The sequence below is a fragment of the Mustela putorius genome, unplaced genomic scaffold (assembly GCF_011764305.1).
Source record: "Mustela putorius furo isolate JIRA1106 unplaced genomic scaffold, ASM1176430v1.1 tig00003903_pilon_pilon_pilon, whole genome shotgun sequence".
Taxonomy (NCBI): Eukaryota; Metazoa; Chordata; class Mammalia; order Carnivora; family Mustelidae; genus Mustela; species Mustela putorius.
Genome location: NW_025422051.1, coordinates 2,183,208 through 2,205,545, shown reverse-complemented (window position 1 = coordinate 2,205,545; position 22,338 = coordinate 2,183,208). Strand labels below are relative to the sequence as shown.

The 22,338-nt window shown below is 49.6% G+C and overlaps 1 protein-coding gene across 3 annotated transcripts in view; it reads right to left on the bottom strand.

Moving 5' to 3' along the window:
- Positions 1-1,060: 1,060 nt before the first annotated feature.
- Positions 1,061-22,338, bottom strand: part of OTUD5 (OTU deubiquitinase 5) — a 28,554-nt gene continuing 7,276 nt past the window's right edge. The window contains exons 2-9 of one of the 3 annotated variants that reach the window (XM_013057529.2): positions 18,380-18,470; positions 9,599-9,663; positions 9,356-9,512; positions 9,109-9,257; positions 4,311-4,514; positions 2,648-2,849; positions 2,443-2,556; positions 1,061-2,135 (exon numbers count right to left, since the gene is read on the bottom strand). In XM_013057529.2, the coding sequence (XP_012912983.1) occupies positions 2,011-2,135; positions 2,443-2,556; positions 2,648-2,849; positions 4,311-4,514; positions 9,109-9,257; positions 9,356-9,512; positions 9,599-9,663; positions 18,380-18,470 (1,107 nt within the window). In that variant the 3' untranslated portion in view covers positions 1,061-2,010. Of the gene's footprint in view, positions 2,136-2,442; positions 2,557-2,647; positions 2,850-4,310; positions 4,515-9,108; positions 9,258-9,355; positions 9,513-9,598; positions 9,664-18,379; positions 18,474-22,338 lie in introns of all 3 variants that reach the window. The other 2 variants (XM_013057528.2, XM_004755053.3) reach the window with 2 other exon arrangements.

Genomic DNA, 22,338 nt, shown 5'->3' with positions numbered 1-22,338 from the left:
CACTCTACCTATCTTGAAGGACAAGGTTGGGGGCTCAGGATGGGGAAGGGCAAATTCCAGGCAGAAGCCCGTGAAATTGGACAGGGTGGCAAGAGGTAGGCAGGGGGGTAAATGGTGTAAAAACTTCAAAATGAGGTAAATAAATACTATTTGCTAACCTTTGGGCTCTCAGAACATGCCAGGCACCATGTCATCAGACATTATTATATGCTGACCATGTGCATTCTCTCTCAATGCTTACAACCAGAGAGAGCGTGAGGTAGTAGACATTAATCACTCCTACCATACACATGGTGGGAGCCCTGAAGTAGCTTGTGATTTGACCAAGATCACAAAACTATAAAAAAAACCAGGGTGGGCTCCCAACCAACTCTCCAACATGTGCATGCTTGACCAATGTGGATTCCACAGGCACCCCACAAGATGGCCACCCAGCCAGCCATGCCTTTGGTGGCAGAGCTGGACATGCATCCTTTCACAGGGGCCCCGCTAGTGAGGCACAGCAAAACACACTCTTGACAAGACCTGGGGGTCAGCCATCCTTCTCTGCCTTGGCTTTACCCCAAGGAAAGGCAGGGGCATGGGTGTCAGAGGACTGGGAACATGAAAAAGAAAGCGTTTAACCCTCCCTTAGTTACACCAGGGAGGCCCCTCCAGTTGATTTCACTGAACTTATGTTGATACGAAGCATTGTGTGCCTTTCCAAAGCATTTCCGCATCAAGGAGCACAAGGAAAGAGCAAACATACATAGGGAAGGAGGGCAGGCAGAAAAGCTGCAAGTTCAGTTCCAGCCCTCAAGCTCCTAGTTTTCTGCTCCCACCACACCCCAGAACACAGGGTGGGCAGGGTACGTGTGCAAGTAAGATGGAGCTTTCTTGGTGGGAACAGGTCCAGAAGTTGGTTTAGTAAGAATGAATCAAATATGAACAAACCGGGCCCACAGACATACCCTACTGGAGAGCATGCAGCCTCAGAGGTCAAGCCAAGGCCTATGCCATCACTGCCTCTGCCCAGAGGCCCACCCACCCCAAGCCCCACACAGAACAGAGGCGCTCAGGGGAAACTGACATTTGGTTTTATTGTGCCAAGGACGTTACAGATGGTGGATCTTGTCAACACCTGCAGAGCACGGGTGCCCCATCTGCTGAGGCTGTTCCCACTCCCCACACTCAAATCCTGGGTGGCAGCAGCCTCGATCCTCAAAGGTGCCCCCACCCCAAGATTCCAGAGACCGGTGGCGGTGGCAGTGGTGTGGAAGCAGTAGGAATGCTGCGAGGCCAGAGTCTCATTGTCCAAAGCCCACGGGACACCTGCCCCTGCCCCAGCTTGTACTCTAGACCCTGCCCACCTCCACAGAGCTGAAGGCTAGAGATGGCAACCACATCTTTGCGCCCCCTCTGTGCCCCGTGGCCTGCCTGCTCCCAAACCAGAGAGATGCCGCCTTCACAGAGCCAATGCTATTGTCTACGTCATTTTGGATTGGTTGAGTTTATAAGATAAAAGTACATTTTAATAAAGAAAAAATTCAACATTGAAGGCTCAGACATTCTTGGGGTACTGGGAAGGGGAATTCCCACTTCTTCCTCCCACCTCCCCGGTATCATTGTGGAGGTGGGGTGACAAGTATTTCTGATCTTGGAAGGAATGGGGGGCAAGGATACTTTCCTCTGTCTGAATGTCTCTCCTCAGGGGCTGCCTGGCTGCCAGTTGGTTTGTCTGTGTGCCTCTCGCCTACCTTCGGCACCCTTGCCCAAGTCCCCTGTGGAATGCAGGGATGGTGCTGTGCAGGGGGCAACAGGGCACGTCAGCTGGCGAAGAGACGGGTGATGGTGGTGGTGGCAGCGATGAGAGGGGGCGCAGGGGTGGGCCAGCCAGAGGGAAGTGGGGAGGAGCAGAAGGAGGGGGAAAAGGGAAGAAGGCAAGAGGGAAGAAAGCCAAAGAAGGTGGGGCGGCACCGGAGGGCAGGAGTGGTGGGGGTTGGGAGATGGTCTCCAGTCTCTGGGTCTCCATCAACTCTTGTCTGGGGGTGGATCTCTGTGCACTTTGTTTTTCTTCATACTGTCTAGGTATTCCTGTTGGGATACTGCCAGCACCGATGCTAGGATCTCATCATCATCCCAGTCGTTCAGACCTGCTGGGCAAGATGAAGAGGAAAAGGATGATGGGGCACTCACAGCGCACCTTCTCCTCAGCCTTTGCTGATCCCGGCTCCGGCTCCGGAGAGATCCCGTCCAGGCCCCTCTTTCTCTACAGAGAGGGCTCCTCTGGGCCTATGAAATCCCATGCAAATCTCCTCTGGACACATCGCTTGGGCTTGAAAAACTCCCTTTTCCTGTGGAGAGGGCCAGAGGCTCTAGAAGCCCCCCTCTCAGGACTTGCTGCTTCTTCCATCTCTCCCCAACTCCCAGCTGGCCCCTGGCCCCTAGATAGAGGAGGCTTACCAAAGGCAGAGGGGGACATCTGCTGAATGAGGGCCCGGCACTCCAGAGCAGGGTAGAGGGACACGAGGGGGGAAGTAGCCCGGTCGGCCCCTGCTGAGAACTGGCTGCTTGTACCTGGGGCAGAGGGACAGTCAGAGGCAGGGTGCCCACAACCTAGGCAGCACCTCCTAACCCCAGCATGCTTCCCTGTCACCAAGTCACTGACCTGGTGCACAGGGTGAAGGAGGTTTGGCAAGAGCTAAGACAGTGCCTGGGGAAGGGGGCTTGATGCCCAGCTCGGCGTGCAGCTCAGGGTGCTCGGGCGAAGAGGCTGAACTCCGCTGCCGCGGGGACCGGCTGGTCCACTCCTCCAGGCCACTGGAGGCTGCTGCTGTGGCAGAACTGCATGTGGCGCTGGCTTTCCGGGGCTGCAGTGCAGGAGGAGGAGGTAAGGACCGACGCCAGGCGTGAGCCTCCTCTGCCTCATCCCAAAGGGCTGGCTCGCTCCTGACATCCTGGCTGTGATACAGTTTCTACATAGGCCACCATCATTCCTAGTCACACAGCAGACTGCAGGATGAAGGCCAGCTCCTTAATGCCCCCCTCACATCATTACAGCCAATCTGGCAGGAAACCTGTACCTCTACCTTCAAAACACATTCAGACTCTATGCCCTTTCCTCATTCCTCCCAAGCCAGCACTGCCAGCTGCCACCACTGTGACTTCTCTAGTAGCTTCCACCTCACCGGTCCCCTGCTTTTCCCCCTAACTCCCTAGACTCCATGCTGCACTCAGCAATCACAGGGATCCTATCCCTCCTCTGCTCACCACCCTCCCAAAGGCTTCTGCCTCAGCCACAGTAAAAGCCAAAGTTCTTAGCGCAGCCCACAAGCCCCTTCTGGATCCGGCACCACCCCCCTCTGAATACTGCATTCTGCTCAGCCACACTGGTCTCCGGGCCACTCCCAGATCACACCAGGGATGCACTCTCCCTCAGGGCTTTGCTCTGGCTGGCCTTCCGCCTGGCCCATCCACTTAGCTAACTACCTCACCTCCTGCAAGCTTTTGCTCACATCTCAACTGCTCTGAGGCCTACCCTGATCATACTCTCTTATCCTATGAACTCTCAGCTCCCTCTCAGCCCTACTCATTCCCTTCACTCTGCTCTACGTGTTTCAACTATCCTAGCTCTCAACTCATCTATTCGTTATGTTCACGGTTTCTTTTGTTTGACTCTGCAAAAATGTAAGCACCGCAAGGACAGGGATCTGGGCTTGCCCAGCTCATCAGTGTACCCTCACACACTGAGAACAGTGCCTGGCACAGACCTGCAATTAATAGTTGTTGTAGAAATTACTCAACTCTTGCCAACATCTACAACCACTCTATACTCCTTGTGATTCTTCAAATGCCTGGCTGCTCTGCCCCATCCCTGCCCTAAAAATCCAATCTTCCCGTGCGAAGACTGACCAGAAACCCCATGTCCAGTGGTCTCCCAGCCAGAGTCATGGGCCTCACTGATATATCTGTCTGCCTCAGTAGACCGGGGTCACTGAGAGTGGAATAGGCCAGACCTAATTTTACATCCTCAGCACAGAGCCTGACATATAAGGACATTCAACAAAAGCTTATCTCTCTGGAACTATCCATCAATCCCACACATCACCGTGAGTGGCTGGCCTCCCTCACTCCTTAAGAGCTTGTTCTGCAAAGGTGTTGAGAGTTCTAAGGCACAATGCCAAGACTAAGGCCAAGATGTGGTACAGAATGAGCTGAGAGCTTCCTTCTCTTCCAGATGTCAAAACTGCTTAATTTCTTCTGTCTGTACAGTAGCAGAACATGTGAAGTAAGGGGTTCCTGGCCAGGCCTCACTTGAGCCCAGGACTCACCTGGCTGGGGCCGCGGACCTGGCGGGCCTGTTTCTCCTGATCCCGCAGCCACTGCAGGTAAGATTCTCGAGCCACCTGCTCCTCAATGGCCTCATTTGTGGCCTCCCAGTCTGTGGCCCGCTTCTTGTCTTCCAGCATTTGCTGTTCAATCCATGACTCCTCTGATGTTTTTATGGCATTCTTCATCAGGGACTGCTCTGCAAACTGCAAGGCAGGGAGGAACAGGGATGTGGGGTGACACTCTGAACTCTGGCCAGGAGCCAGACCGGCTCAGGATTGTAGGCCTATAGGCCCAGAAGAGAGGAGACAGAAGGCAGGTTCTCTGACAAGGACCCCCAAGCAGGCCGCCTTTTCATCAAGAATTGGGGGAAGGCTGACTTCGGTAGTGGGACTTGTCATTCCAAACTCCTATACTCAGAAGCCCTGCTCCCAACCCCAAGACACCTTGAGTGAAGTACTATGTCTGGGGCAGCCAGGTGCTGGAATTTAAAGATGCCTCACCCAGCGATGACTCATTTCATAATGTTGAGACCTGCCTCACCTATGCCCAGATGGGACAAGGAGAAAAGATCACCTGAGAAGTTAGCTGAGTGTACACAGGGTGAAGGGAGTATTTGGACATTTAAGGGGACAAGGGGATGGTATCATCATGGGAAAGGGTGTTATGATTGTGGGACATTGTAGTAGAGTGCTTTTTGTCAGATGGGGAGACACAACAGCATTTAAAAAAATGAAGTAGGGGCACCTGGGTGGCTCAGTGGGTTAAAGCCTTTGCCTTTGGCTCAGGTCATGATCCCAGGGTCCTGGGATCGAGCCCCACATCGGGCTCTCTGCTCAGCGGGGAGCCTGCTTCTCTCCCTCCCCTCTCTCTGCCTATCTCTCTGCCTACTTGTGATCTCTCTATGATAGATAGATAGATAGATAGATAGATAAATAAATAAATAAATATCTTTTAAAAAATTAAAAAATACCAGAGCATATTCTAGGCATTAAGTATTGCTCAGTGAAATGCTAATATTATTTTAGTGTAAATACATACACTACACCCAATGTGTGCATTATGATGGAAAATGTAATTTCTTACCTATGTGTAATAGTCCAGAAAGCATGTAAAACTCTATGTTAGAACAAGCCAATTTAGAAATGGGCAAAAAAGTCTATAAACACACAATTTCCTCAGAGAAGATATACAGATGGCAAATAAGCACATGAGAAGATGCTCAACACCATTTGCCATCAGAAAATTGCAAATTAAAACTGATGAGGTACCTTATCAGTTGGAGATATCAGCTAAGAACTGTAGCTTCAGAGATATGGATGGTTACATAAGAAATATTTCTAGATAAATGTATACACGGGTTAGTATACACAGATCTATCTCCTTGCTCTGTCAGCTGAAAGGGCCTAGAAGCAAGGACACCCCAGTAGTAAGGAGCTCAGTCAGCACCCAGATCTTGGTTTCTAATAACATATTCCAATAAAAGGAACCCGAGGTCTTTGGAAAAATGGCTGGTTCTAGGGCTGGGGCAAGAAATATACAAGATGAACTGGGAGCACCTCATAGTGTCAGAAAGTAAGAAAGTGTTGCAAAATGAAACACAATAAACAAACCAAAACAAAACCAAACCAAACAAGAAAAAACCAACCCACCACTACAATGATGGGGATATGTCAACGCGATGCAGGAACCAACTGAGAGCACTTCTGACAGCCAAAACTGGAACAATGTGAGCATCAAAATAAATATAGTACTGGATTATAACTCAAAATATAAAAGAAATACCCTTGAGTCCATAGTGATATAAATAAATGGGGGACAAGAGACAAATCTCCCTTGCAGATGAATTCTACATCATTTACGTAGATACTCTACCCTCAAGAAGATGGAGCATAGCCACTGCTTCTACAGTGTGGGCTGTGCATATAATTACTTCTTCCAAACAGAACAGTTAGGGAAAAAGGAATGGGGGGAGAGGGTAATTTTATAATGGAGAAAATCTGGCAAACACTACTTCTGCCAGGGGTCAAGGTCAACATTAACAGTCATAAATCATAGTCTCAGTATATACCCCTGATATGATGTGAAGAGACTGGTACTTTACCACTGTGATCTTCCTCCCTAAAACCCATAACCTCAGTCTAATCATGAGAAAAACTTCGGACAAATTTCAAAAGAGAAACATCCTACAATATACCTGACCAGTACTCCTCAATATTGTCAAGGTCATCAAAAACAGCAAAGTGTGAGAAACCATCACAGACAAGAGAGCCTAAAGGGACAGGATGACTTCAGTTAATAATAATGTATCATTATTGGTTCATATATTGTAACAAGTGTATCACAGTCATCCAATGTTAATAAAAATGAAACTGTGCAAGGGGGAGGAGGACACATGGGAACTCTACCTTCTCAAATTTTTTTTTGTAAATTTAAAACCGTTCTAAATAATTAAGTCTACAAACAAAAAAAAAATCCTTAAGGCATTCACAGGTTTTTTAATTAAAAAGAAAGAAAAATGAGTAGCGCTGGGGTGCCTGGGTGGCTCAGTCATTTAAGCAATCTGCTTTCAGCTCAGGCCATGATCCCAAGGTCCTGGGATCAAGCCCCACACTGGGCTCCCTGCTCAGTGGGGGGCCTGCTTTGCCCTCTCCCTCTGCCCCTCCCCACGCTTGCGCTTGCTCTCTGTCAAATGAATAAATATGATATTAAAAAAAGAGAAAGAAGTAAGTGGGGTACCTGGGTGGCACAGTCGGTTAAGCTTCCGACTCTTGATTTTGGCTTAGATCATGATCTCAGAGTTGAGAGATCGAACCCCAGGTTGGGCTGTATGCTCAGCACAGAGTCCGCTTGAGATTCTTGTTCCCACTCCCTCTCCCTCCGCCCCTCCAATAGTACGCTCTCTTAAATACATAAATCTTAAAAAAAATCTTGGGTGCCTGGGTGGCTCAGTTAGTTAAGCAACTGCCTTTGGCTTGGGTCATGATCCTGGAGTCCCAGGATCGAGTCCCACATCAGACTCCCTGCTCAGCAGGGAGTCTGCTTCTTTCTCCCTCTGACCCTCTCCCCTCTCATGGTATCTCTCACTCTATTTCTCAAACAAATAAAATCTTTTTTTTTTTTTTTTTAAGAAGGAGGTGTTCCCTCTTTTTTTTTTTTTTTAAAGATTTTATTTATTTATTTGACAGAGAGAAATCACAAGTAGATGGAGAGGCAGGCAGAGAGAGAGAGAGAGAAGCAGGCTCCCTGCTGAGCAGAGAGCCCGATGCGGGACTCGATCCCAGGACCCTGAGATCATGACCTGAGCCGAAGGCAGCGGCTTAACCCACTGAGCCACCCAGGCGCCCAAACAAATAAAATCTTTAAAAAATAAAAAACAGAACTTAAAAAAATCTTAAAACCTTAAAAAAAAAAAAGAATCGAGTGATCAGACCACAAAAAGTCATGGGTGAATGTAAAATCTAAATATGTTTTGTTATGTGAAAGAAGCCACTCTGAAAAAAGCCCACACACTGTTATGATTCCAATTCCATGACATTCTAGAAAAGGCAAAACTAGAATCTGTAAACAGATCAAAGATAAAAACAAGGAAATTCAGAGAAACTGTCAGAATGAAGAGGAGTCATGAGACATGAAAACTAAATGTAGTAAGGTGTCCTGGATGGGATTCTGGAACAGATAAGATCATTAAGGAATGATTAAGGTCATGGCCTTCAGTTAATATATCAATACTGGTTTATTAATTGTGACAAATTCTATGCTGATGTTCATAACAGTGGGGAATACGGAAATAATCTAAACTCAATAATTCTGTAAATCTAAAACTGTTCTGTTATAAATTTTAAAAAGTTTACTTAAAAAACAAAATTAAGGGGCACCTGGGTGGCTCAGTGGGTTAAGCCTCTGCCTTCGGCTCAAGTCATGATCTCAGGGTCCTGGGATGGAGCTCCGCATCGGACTCTCTGCTCAGTGGGGAGCCTGCTTCCCCCACCCACCCACCTGCAGGTCTAGACAGCAGTGGTCATAGAGACTTGAAGTGCAGGCCTGGCCCAACTACTTAGGCAGGCACAACTGCCTACTTGTGATCTCTCTGTCAAATAAATAAACAAAATCTTAAAAAAATAACCAAACAAAATTAAAAAAAAAAAACTATGTTGGAGGGTGTGTTGGTGTTAGGGTGTGCATTTCCTAAAATGAGGCAGGGGCACTTTGTTTGTAGGAAGTGAAACCTGAACAGAAGACAGCAAAATCCCCAGAAGATGACTGTTTATGACAGAGAATGAGAATCTGTCGGCATGTGCTGGAAAAGGTACTGCCACCTTGTGAGCACCTACTAGGCATCAGGCCCAGTGTCAGGCACGTTCTGTATCAGCTGAGTGGCCAGCCCACGTTACTTGTATAATCTGCCCGAGGTCCAACAGCCAGTAAGGAGTTGGGCCAGGCCTGCACTTCAAGTCTCTATGACCACTGCTGTCTAGAACTGCTGCATTTCAGATGCTCCATGCAAGTGCCGAGATACCCAGACCAAGCCCAGGTTCACAGTGCCCAGATGTGCCTCCATATCCCAAAATGCCAACCCTCAACAGGCATGAAAGGTGGGTAAGCCAGCTCAGACACACAAATGGAGAGTACCAAACGAGCCCTGAGAGATCACTCTGTGTAACTTCCTAGTTTTACAGAGGTGAGAGCTCAGGGGCAACTCAGGGGGCATGTCATTTTTGTAGGCTAGGGCAGAACTGAGACCTCAAAAGAGGTTTCTGGCCTATCTAGCAGCCATCCTGGGCATGGGGACCCACTTACCCCGGGTTTGAATGATGGCAGGCCTAGCCCCACACCAATGGTGGCCTTGTTGGGATTCACCACTGAATTGTAGTGGATATTCCGATGGTAGCTGACACGGATGGGTTCATCCTCGTTTTGATGGATCCCATGGAATGTGTTGATGGGTTCTGCAGGGAAAGAGAAGGAAGGAACATCCACAGTGGGCTGGGCTGGGTAGGCTCGGAGCAGGAGCAGTCAGCCGCTCACCTACCCACCACATATGTACCTGTGCTGTACTGGTACACCTCCACGGGCCGGTTGTACATCTCTGCCATGGCCTGCATCTCAATGTGGTTGCCATGGCAGTTGTTTTTCCGCTTCCTGTTGATGTAGGTGGTGAAGTCCTCTGTGACATAGTTGGAGAAGTAGTCAGCATTCTTCATCTGCAGAATAGATTGGAGGGTCAGGTCTGTGCGGGGAGGGGATGCCCCAACTCTGCCCCCACCCCGAGGCCTCCGCGAGGTCTCACCAGATAGTCCATGCAATGCTTTCGCACAACCTCATGCATGTCTTGGTCTCCATACACCTGGTCAGCTGTGGGGACAGAAGAAAGGAGAGGTGGGGGTCAAGAGCTGTCACCAGACAAGAGTTCGAAGTCCTGGAATATCCTTGGGGGTGGAGGGCTGGGGGCCAGAAAACTCCTTTTCCTATGCTGTGGCCTGGAGTGTGCTTGGCTTTGTGGGCTGGAATGGGATCATGGAAAAAAGAGGCAGGCAGGGACAGTCTCTAAGAACAGGAGAGTACGGGTGAGAGGAATGCAACGACAGGCCTCTCAGGCAGACAAGTTTGTCTAGGGCTTGCCTGAACACTCAGACAAGTCAACAAACATTTTAAGTCCCCTAAGTGGCCTCGGCACCAGCAATTCCACACTCCCCCTTCACTCTTCATGTGAGGAAGCTAAGGCTGAGAGACAGTCTGTGGCTTCACCAAGTCACCCAGCAAGTCAGTCTGACAGATTCAACTCTAGAATACAATTTTCCTGACTCTCGGGAGCCAGCATGGCCTTTGTAGGTTAAAAATAAATAAATAAATAAAAGAAAAAAACATAAATACTGGGCTCCAAGCCCAGTTCTGCCAGGTACCAGTGAGCTAAACGACCAGAGGTAAACAACCCAAGTGTCCTGAGCCTCACAGGCTTCACGTGCAAAACAGGAACAAGCAGGTAACTAACTCCCTGGCAGGCCTCTTGTAGGATCAATGAAATCATGGGTCTAAGGTGACCAGCACTAGGCTTGGGACAGACTCAGTAAATCAGAGTCCCCTACCAAAAGTGGGGCCTCAAATGTGGGGTACTGTGAAGGGGACAGAGGCCAGTAAAATCCAGCCCTGTCTGCAAGAAGCACCTAATCTAGGAAGAGATACAAATATGAACGTAACTTAAGCTTAAATGGGGAAAGGCAGCCTGCCTGTGGCCCAGGTGGTCTAGGTGTCACAGGGCTTCAGTCAAAATAAGAACTAGGCTCCTGGGACGCCTGGGTGGCTCAGCTGGTTAAGCAACTGCCTTTAGCTCAGGTCATGATCCTGCAGTCCTGGTATCAAGTCCCACACCGGGCTCCCTGCTTGGTGGGGCCCAGTGACCTTTCTCCACTCATGCGCACGCACACTCTCTCTCTTTCTCAAATAAATAAATAAATAAAATATTAAAAAAAAAAAAACCAGGTTCCCCCCTCCCTTACTTGAGGATCTTCACACATGCCATTTCCTCTTTTCTTTAGGGCATTCTTTCCATCCTCCTTGGCTGCCTACTTGTCAAACACCCAAGTATTCTTTATACAGTTCCCCAGCCCTCCCTACTCTCCAGAGCATTTCTATCACCAGATTTATCAAAGGTGTGTGCAAACTTCCCCTGCCTGACCACTCTGACTCCCACTGAAGGCCAAGACCAAGTCACACCCAAGTCCCCCCAGCTCAGGGCCTGATACAGTACAGGAAATCGGGACCAGCTTGCTGAGTGGATGGACAGGCTAAGGGAGCCAGAGTCTTCCCCTGGGAAATTAAAGTGGGCCTGAAGACAAGGCACGCCTGATGTCCATTCTAAGATGAAGAGGGAATTTCCCTTTGTCTCCTCAAATGACTGTTGCTCTGATGGGCTCTCCCTGGGGTACCAGGGCAGGGACAGGTCCAGCACGAACAATGCAAAGGTCTTCCATGACAGCCAGTCTACCTCTGAAGAATCGCCAGAAGAATGCCTTCACTACCCTCCCCTTCCCTCCCTGGAGGATTCTGTGAGATAAGGAGAAAAGGGCAGTTCTGAGATAGAAAATGGGCCCCATGCCTGTCTCAGGTGGGCTGGAATGGGATCCTCTTGGAGGTGCAGAGACCTGAGGGGGAGGGGAGCTGTGAAGGCGGGAAGGGGTAGCCCCTTCACCGATGTAAACAAGGATGTGGGTTCTGCGGCCACAATCCCCTCCCCCTCCACAGCAGCACTTCCAGCAAGTCACGTGCCCTGCGCAGAGGCTGGGGGCCCCCTGCTGCCACCTTTCTTAGAAGCCAGGACCGCAGAGCCCACTGTGGCTGCAGAGAGCTATTTATGTAGAATAAGCTTGGGGTGCTGAGGATGCAGTGTGGCCAGCAGCTGCAGTAAACAGGAACTGAGATGGCGGCAAAGGGGTTAAATAGGGGCTGGCCTGCCGAACTGGAGGAGAAGGCTGAGATGTTCCTCCAGAAGGACCAACAGGCATTTCCTGGGAGATGGATCTACCTGAGCAGGATGCCAGATCCAAGAAATGGAGGAAAGCAGAGACTGGAACAGGGAAGGGAGCTGAGGGAAGCTCGTAAAGGCCCCCTCATTCCCCTGCCATTGGCTCTTGCCTAGCAGAAAGCCTCTGCTGCCTCCTAGCTGTGTGGCACTGGACAAGTCCTTCAAGCTCTCTGGGCCACAGTGACTTCATCCGTGAAGTGGGGAGAGTAACTAACTACTCTGTCTTTCACAGGGGGCTGTTTAGATGAGGGATAGGGTTTACTAAATGCCTATGATACACTAGGTGTTTAAGAACTGAACCTAGGGGCTCCTGCTTGTGCATGAGTGGACAATGACTCTCTCAGATAGCTAATCATCCCCAAGTCACTCAGAATGTCACTGGAACCACTTATTAAGCTTTTCCTCATTTCTGTCGCACTTCCTCAGCCACAGGAAAGCCCCAAACAAGGAGTCTAGGCTGTCCCTCCTCACCCAGGCAATGCTGGCTGTCTACCTTTACTGAATCCAAAGGTCTTCAGGCCTACCTCCTGTGTCCATAGTGCAAATCTTCAGCAACCCAATTAACATCAAATCAATAACATAGGTATCACAAAACAGGGTCCTTAAATGACTTTCTCTATGTACCTACCTACCTCTCAAGTACCCCCTTCTCTCCTCGATCCTTAGATGCACTGGCAGATGGTACTGTACATATATTTAAATCACAGCCTTTGTTGGGGGTGGACAGCATGACCCACCTCACTGATTATAGATATAAGCTAGTTTTAGGATCATCAATGTCGAAGAAAATGTGCCTTTGTGAACACCAAGGGAAGTGAGCAATAATACCTCCCAGTGGGGGAGAGAGGATCTTTTCAATGATAATAAGGTGGAATAACAATCCAGGGCAGGGCTTAAACACAGGAAGTCCTCCTCATTGAGGCAGTGCTTGTCTGACTCTGCTAGCCCCACCTCTGTCCTCCAGAAAGCTCTCCTCCTCCTAGAAGTTTGGCATATGGGATTAGGGGCTGGGCTGGACTTCCCAGTGGGGGCCAAAGTGGGGGAAGGGGCCCAATGGACCTGCAGAGGTAGGGGAATTCAGAGCACTTGTTTTGATAGAAACCGAAACTCCTCTTCTTGCTGACGCTGCACTTGTGGGCAATCTGCACCTGCTCTCCCCTCCCAGAGTCCAGCTGAAGGGGTCCCCCACTACCTGACCTCTGTCCACAACCCAAAGAGGGCTCAGAAATCCTCAGAACAATACCCCAACTGGTTCCACCAAGGCCTTTTCACATTCCAACTTATTTCATCTTCACCCCACAAAGCCCTGCTTTACACAGGAGGGATAAATGAGGTACAGAAATGTGGTAGAGCTGGCCCAAGGAAGGGTGAAGGCCAGGCTCCCAAGGACTACCTTGTAACTTTAAACACTGATGCTCCAGATGATGTTACCACTACCCCCAATCCAGCTATCGCCCACCTAGGGCAAGGCCTGATTCTGTCTGCCTCAGTTTCCCTACCAGCATAAGCAGCAATCAGCTGGAACCCTGGAAAGGCCTAGGAGTGGGCAGAAATTACAGAGAGGTCAGCAAAGACCTTACCTCCCCCCACACCCTATGTCTGTCCTTTCTCTGAACACGCTGAGACATGAGCAGAGAAATGCACGTGTGTGTGTACACACACACACACACACACACACACACACACACACGCGCGCCAGCAGATCCTGCCAAAGATGTGCCCTAAGGGGAATGCCTGGGTGGCTTAGTTTGTTAAGTGGCTGCCTTCGCTCCAGTCATGATCCCAGGGTCCTGGGACTGAGTTCCACATGGTGCTCCTTGCTCAGTGGGAAGCTTGCTTTTCCCTTTGCCTGCCACACCCCCTGCTTCTGTGTGCGCATGTGCGCTAACAAACAAATGAATAAATAAATAAAATCTTTAAAAATGAAAAAACTGTCCTGTTGAGGGATGTCCAGATGGCTCAGTCTGTTAAGCGTCTACCTTTGGTTCAGGTCATGATCCCAGGGTCCTGGGATCGAGTCGCACATGGGGTTCCCTGCTCAGCAGGGAGCCGGCTTCTCCCTCCGCCTGCCACTCCCCCACCTCGTGCGCACACGCTCTCTGACAAATATCATCTTTTTTTTTTTCTTTTTAAAGAAAGGCAGACTGCCACATGCAGTGCCTCATTTGGATGTGTCTGGAGTCTTGGAAGCTTGACTACCCTACGTTCTCCTACAATTGGACCTTGAGAGCTTGTTTGGAGGTTCTAGCAGGGGAGCGCAGCTACTCGTATACCCCTGACCGAGGAATAGTCCTCTCCTCTATCGGGAAGGTCATCCTCTTCTCTATCGTGGAGGGTTGTCCTCTTCAACCGAGCATGCAGCTTCGGGATGGACGCACATGGAACGGGTGAGGGAGGAAGGGGACACCCGCCTAGCCAACCAGATCAGCCGAATCAACCCTGGTGATTAGTGGGGTGACAGACGTCACAGCCAGATCGCCCTCACATCCAATAAATAACATCTTAAAAAAAAAAAAAAAGATGTGGGTGCCTGGGTGGCTCAGTGGGTTAAAGCCTCTGCCTTCGGCTTGGGTCATGATCCCAGGGTCCTGGGATCAAGCCTTGCATCGGGCTCTCTGTTCTGCAGGGAGCCTGCTTCCTCCTCTCTTTCTGCCTACTTGTGATCTCTGTCTGTCAAAAAAATAAATAAAATCTTAAAAAGAAAAAAAGATGTTCCCTGAGGCCAAATACCCATCCCACCCTCACCACTACAGAGACCTACTGCATTCGACAAGTAGCTGCCCTTACTGTTAACCAAGACTAAAGGTTGGATGAGAGGCAAAGCTGTATAAACCAAGGACCCTCACCTCCTTCCTACCTTTTGCCAGGGGTTAATGGGAGGGAGGAACAGTCAACAGCTCTAACAGACTTGCCTCAACCTCCTTCCCCTACTGCCTGGGGGAAGGTCCCTCGAACCTCTGTAATCCTTCCTCCTCAGGCGCCTTAAAATACTCACTATTTGCCAAAGAGTTATGTGGAGATGCAAGACAGGAAAGCCTGGGCTACCTGGAGCTTAATTAAGTACAGGGCCCTACCATTTGCTTTAGAGGCACCTGGGAACAGCCTCCCTGCCAGGTCGCTGCTGCCTGCCTGCGAGAAGAGCCACAGCAAGTTCTGCTGAGGACAGAAAAGGAAGTCTGGCGTCTGCAGGGAATCTAAAAACAAACCACACAAATGTGTGTACACACAGCAGCAGGGAGAGACAGGAACCTGATCTGTTCCCCACTTGCCTCCTGGCCCAGTGGGAATCCTGGCCCCACTGAGGAGATGAGCCAGGAAAAAGGCCTCCCCTGCCTGTCAAGCAGCTGCGGTATGCACCTGGCCCCTGGCCCCAGATGGCACACCCTCAGTGGGGGAGACACCCTCACTGTGGGAAGACAGAACTCTGTCCTCTTGAAAGCCTGGTCTCTGAGATGCCCGCTCTTCTACTCAAGGATTTCCACAGCAAGGATGGGGAAACTGAGGAAGCAAGGCAGAAAGAGCCCAACGGAAACTGGTGTACATGAGAGTCCATGGGAATCTTCTCCTTCTGGCCTAGTTCAACCTCAGACACCTATGCTGATACTGCCCATGTGATCTAGACAACAGGGTCCTTGCTTTCTCGTAAGGCCTGTTTCCCCACTTATAAAGCATTCAAAATTAATCAAAGATCTATCCCTCCTAACACTGATGGTCCAGGCTAATGTTTCTGGGCCATCATTCTAACACGTACAGCCCCAGCTGCTTCTTCATGGCCCATGCAGATGCATGTGTGGCCTCCACTTTGCCCACAGAGGCCAGGGCCAGAGATTTTTGCTGAGTCAAAGTCCTATGGGGCAGGAGAGAGGCAGACTCATGTTTCCAGGAAGAGGTTATCTGAGCCTAGCAGGGGCAGGGTGGGCCACAGGATACCTAGAAACTCAGGCTCCTACTTCCACTCCTTCATTGATGCTCACAAGTCCCCAACATGCCATTGTGAGAGAGAGCAGTGAATACTGGTTCCCACGAGGGACACCCAAAGCCACCTGCCTCAGGATTCCCAACAGTAGAGGACTACAGGCTCTTAGTTAGAAGAAGTAAGGCCCAGCAAGGTCAAGGAATATACCTGAGGTCACTCAGCCAGTCCACAGCTAAGCTGAAAAGCTAGGGCTTTACCAAGGTCATAGAAAGAACATGTCCTTTGGATACCTCTGGGACCCCATGCCAGCTCTGCCACTAATGACCCTAAGCATGTCATTTTTCTTTCCTGAGTTTCAATCTTCTCACTTGTCTTACGGGATAACGATTCCAATTTTGCAGATGAATCTGAAGCAGCCAGCTGAATGCCAGCGAACAGTCAGGGTCAAGGAACAACACTGTGGCCTCTATGTGTGCAATCCCCCCTCCAACTCCAGGCTTCAGTCTGTGTTCCTTCCACCATGCAATGCGTGGCAGGAACTAGAACCTGTAGGCCTTCTCACCAGAGTTCAGGGTAACTACACAAGCTAGGCTGGAAGCAGAGGGTCAGCAGAAAGCCCAAGGACAGAGTTCCCTTCCCAGGTACATTTCCTGTGCACTCTGCCCCAGGGAAGCCTCCAGGTTAGGCCTAGAGACCCAGGGGCCACGTACTTCCAGGGAGTGGCCATGGGGCTTCTGAGGTTTTACAGAGAAAAGCCAAGGGCAGCCCAGTTGGGGGAAATGGGTAGCCATAGTGCTGATAGGGAAAGGCCTTCAACCTACTGCGGTCAGCTCTTCTTGTAAGCTCAGGCTCTTTACTGGAAGGCCCTTGTTGAGGGGGGGAGTTGTCAGAGGGTGTCTGGAGAGGTCATCCAGATGGACACACATGAAACGTTGCTGTTAATATGGGTTACTACACAAGCCAGGTCCTTACCGGCCCCAACATCTGCCTCAAAGGTCACCTGGGACCAAGGTGCCCAGCTGCATTCTCTTACACTCACTCTACCAGTAGCCCCGTTTGCCCCACATCTAGACGGAGGCTTCAGCACAGGGCAGCACCTAACAGACCCTGAACTATTCTTTCTTTGCCTTCCTTTGGTCCAAGATGCCCCATCCCCAGCTCTTTCTCTAGAAAACATCCCAGGAAGAACACAAGCTTGAGCCACAGGGCTAGAAAGGGTGGGATTTTCCCAGCCCAGCAGAGTCCACTGCCTGAGCTTCTTCCATTTGGTAGAATGGAGAGGTAAGCAATCAATCCACCTAAACTTTTTCTACACTCAACAAACATTTGTGGCTCTTAGACGCCACTGAAAACAGAATTCAGGCTTCACCAATGCTACTGTTCCCTGAGGGTCTACCAGGTGTCAGGCACCAAAGGCATTTACTGTAAGTGATCTCATGTAACCATTACAACTCAGCGTCTTTGGTCTTCTGTTATGGCCTCAGAAACAGGCTCAGGAGAACAGCTGCCTGCCCAAGTTCAGACCAAGAATCAGTGGCACCGTTAGAAGTGGAGTTGGTCCAGGCCACCAGGAGACATGGGGCTAGCTACACAGTGAGAGAATAGCAGACCCTGTAAGAACTCAAGGAGCCCTTCAGAATCAATACCATTTAACAGATAGGAAAATGGGGAATTTTTGAATCACAGCCCGAACTAGAAGACAAGGCTTCTGACTCCTACTTCAAGGTTCCTATAAGAGGGCCCTTTTCCTTAGTAGATAGTACAGACGCTATGGAAGGGTCAGATCACATGCACAAATTCCCCTGGACACTAGCACAAGGCTTTAGGGCTGCCTGCTGGGTCACAGATTCAGAGGCAGAGCGACCTCAAAGATGTCACTCAGATTGGATACTAGATGTTATTAAGGAATTATGAATGTTGTTAGGTAGGATAATGATACTTGGATTATGTTAGGAAAGAAAAAATCCTTATCTGTCAGAGAAACATACATGAATACTTACAAATGAAATGATCCAACATTAGGGTTTTGCTTTAAAAATACTTGTTTCAGGAGAGTGAAAATGAGTGGGCAGGGTAGTGATGAAACAAGGCTGGCCATGTGTTGATGACTACTTTGAAGATGAATGATGGGTACATGAGCATTCACTATTCTACTTTTCTGTAAGTTTTAAAAAAAATTCTATGACCTCAGGGTGACAGCAGTGTGCTGTGTTTAAGAACATGGGGCGTGGACTAACCCAACCCAGGGACTCCCAACTCTACTCTCTGACCCTGGGCAAGTCACTTCCCTGCTCTAAGCGGCTTTCCTCTTCTGACAAATGGAAACCACAGTAGTCCCTACACCTACCTAGCTTGGAAAAGAATAAAAAAGGGTTTCCTTTAGTGTCTGACAATGCAATCTGTCCCTAAGTAACATTATTTTTATCACCATTATTGTTGTTATTATCACTTTCACATCTCCGCACTACCTCATGACCAAAGGATAGAGGCCAGATGCTGACTTGAAGCTGGGGTCTGGAGTCCCTGAAACACCAGTACATTCAAGCCCCAACCCTGTCTCAGGGGTTACTCCTAAACACTAGAAACAGCTCAGGGGCAGCCCTAGGCCCTTGAAGGCTGAGACACAGACTCACCTACAGCCCGGAAGAGACAGGCGCCGTCCTCCTTCATCTGCTTGATGATGAAGCCCTTCTTGTCTCTCAGGGCCTTTTCAAACCAGTGCTCCTGCTGGAGGGAAAAGGTGGGGGTCAACAACAGGAAAGGCCTGTACCCCCACCCCAGGGCCCTGCCCTCCAGTTCCTGAAGGGCCCAGCTAACTGGCTGAGAGGACACTGGGCAGGGTCAAGTCCACAGCCCTGATTGACACTCCATGCACGTGGAGGAGGAGGAGGATACCCTTTCTTTTAGGAAACTAGTCATTGTGTAAGCAGAAGACTGGATTCCAGAAGGGTCTCATCTGTTTTCTGACTGCCCCTGCTGACCATGTTGGGAATCCAACAGTGGGCCCCTACAGGAAGCCAGCAGCCCAGACCTGGCAAGTACCCAGAGGCAGGGTGGTATGAGGTGGGGTGGGGTGGGGAGGAGGGGGTGGGAGATAGGGGTTGGGTGGGGATGGACCTTGCTCTATCTTAAGGAGTTTCACCAGTTCACCTGGGGACCCTCTAACCACTTAAGGTAGGGAAGATGTTGAGAAGGGAGTAACTGGTTACAGCCTAGATCCCAAGCCCTACATATAGCTAGGGAATGTCAAGATGTATCGCATAAGGAAAAATGCATACACTGTATGATCTCACTTATAACTGGACATATTTCACATATATATCTATGTGCATACAAACACATGGAAGTTGCAAAGACCATACAACAAAATATCCCTAAAAGCTGGTATTACAGGTGATTTTTATCTCACCTTTTTCATGAGAAGCATGCAATCCCTTGTCCAAAACTCCAAAACTCAAAAAGCTTTGAAAACCAAAGTCTTCCTCTAACTCATCTGCCATCCTAACCTGACCTGAGCCGGCGAGAACCTATTTCTCCCACTTGGAGGTGAATGTTCAAACACTTCCACACAGAAACAGTCAGCAGTTTGGTTATGAGGTACTACCACTGACCCCACCAGAGGTGTCACATAACACATAGTATACATACCAGGTGATTTTTCTAAACTCTGAAATTTCCCTAAATTCCAAAGCACATCTGACCCCAAAGCTCCAGGTTGAGTGAGCCCGTACAAACACGTATCTTCAGACTTAAAAAAATAATGGAGACGAATAAGCAGAAAAGAGGACATTTAGGCCAGTGAAACTACTCTGTATGGTACCTTAACGGTGGTTATGGGTCCTTATACATTAGTCCAAACCCACAGAACATACAATGCCAAGAGCGAACCCTACTGTGAACTGTGGGCTCTGGGTGATTATGTGTCCTACATGGTCCACTGACTGGAACAAATGCACCACTCTGGTCGGGGGCTGTTAATAATGGGGGAGACTATGCACACACGTGTGAGCGGAGGGGGTTTGTGGGAACTCCCTGTTCAAACTCTTGTTCAGGTTTGCTGCGAACCTCAAACTGCTCTAAAAAATTAAGTCGATTAAAAGAAACGATATCCACTTGTCACTGAAAACATGTTTTCTATTTCAAAACAAAACCAGAAGCAGCAGACCTTTCCCAGGCCTTTCACGCCCTCTGCTGGCCACAAGAAGCCAGCCTTCAAGAGCATCTAGGCTAAGGACCAGGAATCCCAAACTTGCTCCTTTGGGACACAACCTGCCCAAGGATTTGGAGGATCCGGGCTAACTCTGACTAGACAGAGGGGATCACTTCTCTGCAGGCCACATTTCCCCAGCTCAGGTGTGCAAAAATCCCAGCAGAGTAGAAGTACAAGGTTCAGAGGCTCTGCATTCCAATACCAAAACAGTGTTTTCCAATACCCAGCCCTGTCATTCACTTGCTGTGTGATTTCAGATGGACTACCAGAACTCTCCAAGCCTCAGTTTCCTATCAAATGACAAGATACATGATCTACCTGACAGAGCTGTCAAGAAGCTCAAAGGAGCTTCAGGGCCTGAAAAGGCTTGTTAAATTAACAGGTCCTCGGCCAAAGAATGGGCAAGACTGACTGGCACAGAGACCACATACAACTGAGAGGCTCTCAGCAAGTCCCATGGGAGTGGCTGGACAGAAAGGGGTGAAGAGGGGGGTGATGAGGGAATGCCCAGCAGCCCCACCATTAGGGAGGTGTGGCTGGCTTGCCAGAGATGACAAAGGCACTTGGAAGCGGAAGCCCTTAATGGGCTTCCATGGACAGCATGGAGACTCTTGTTTGTGTAGAACTCTCCAGCATGTTCCTCTCCCACCCCAGAGGCTGTGGACTAGTGCACTTCAGCCAGTTTCCCCCAGTGCATCCCTGCCCTGCAGGGACAGCCATCTCCCAACACCATGGTACCTGCCCCAGCCGGGATCACCAGCAGGGAAGCACAACTATGACTACAGGCCCACACTGGGCAGAAAGAGAAGTTCCAAAGAAGGGCACATAGTAACCTCCTGCCCTCAAGTGCAGGGGAAAAGGAGATTGAGGGGGAAGGGGATCAAAGAGGAGAGGGGGCTCCTACTTACTCCTCCAACAAGGGTCAACCTACCAGTAAGTAGCTGCCAAATCAGACCCTGACTGTAGTAAACCTGGCAGCAAGGACAGAGAAATGATCTGACTTGGTTTCTACCCTCCATAAGCTCACAAACTGCTGGGCAGGGGGATGGAGAAACAGGGAACGCCAATACACAAAAGTGTAAGCAGGGCAGTGAAAGAGCTGAACACGGTGCTATGAAACACACAGGAAGGGTCCTAACCAATCATGAAGGCAGGCCCCAGAGGAGAGGTGCCACCCGACAGAAGGATTAAAACATGAAGACCTCCAGAAATGCTTGTTAATTGTAAGTTAACAAGAAATCACTTCTGGGGGCACCTGGCTGGCTCAGAGAAGTATGGGACTCTTGATCTTGGGGTGGTGAGTTCAAGCCCCACGGTGGGTGTAGAAATTACCTAAATAAATTAATTTTTTTAAAAATCACTTCTACCACAAAGCACCAGGGATGCCCGAGGCTCAGCAGTGAGTTGGGCACAACTAAAGTCCTGGGTAGGACTATGCAGGCAAGAAGGGTGGGGCCAGGAAGAAAGATGATCTCGTATTAGCCAAATGCCTGCCCCACGCCAGATGCCTGATGCAAAAGGTGACTTCATTTAATTGTTCTTACCACAGCCCAGGTGGCAGTGAGCATTATCCTCATTTGACAAAGGCAAAAAGAGCTGGGGTTTGGGCACCAGCAGAGCCTACTATAGAGGCAATAGGGGAGGCCCTCACGAGCCACAACATGGAGACATACCTGGCAACCCATCCTGGGAAAGTCCCAGTTTGTCCTTAAAACTGAAGAAGGCCAAGCATACCCTTTACGCAAGTAAGGCTTTGGTCCTGGGGCAATCTGGGCCTAGATCTAAGGCCAAACCACGGTCCTCCCACTGGCTTTGGCACCAGCAGCCTTAAGGGCTTTGGGTCTGGCTGAAACCCTGCCTCTCCCCTTGGGGAGAGAAAGTGGGGAGGCCGTGGTCCTGGGCTCCAGGAAGAGCTTAGAGTTCCAGAAGCCTCTAGCTTAGACTCCTCCTTCCCCTGGCTGGACAGGAGCCTCTGGGAAAGGTGCCAACTTGAGAGTCGTTTAGGAAAGTGATCCAGGAAGAAAAGCCTGGTGGGAGAGAGGGATGGGGACTAACCCTTCCATTGGTAAGTTTAAGCTGCATCAATACTTTGGCCTGAGAAAGTCAAGTCCAGACCACGAATCTTACGAGCCCACTGCTGGGCCTATGGTTGAGTCCCTCAACGTACCTAAGCCTACACAAGGGAGCTGGGCAAAGCTCTCTGACATCAGGGGATCCCAGATCCAAGACTCTGCAACCTACTGGTCCAAAGGCCCAAGAGAAGTTGAAGCAGACTGTGGGACCCAACTGACTTACATTCCAAAGCAGCTCCACCAATTATCAGTCATGTGATGAACCACTCTGAAAACTCCACAGTTTTCCAATCTGTGAAATGGAATAACA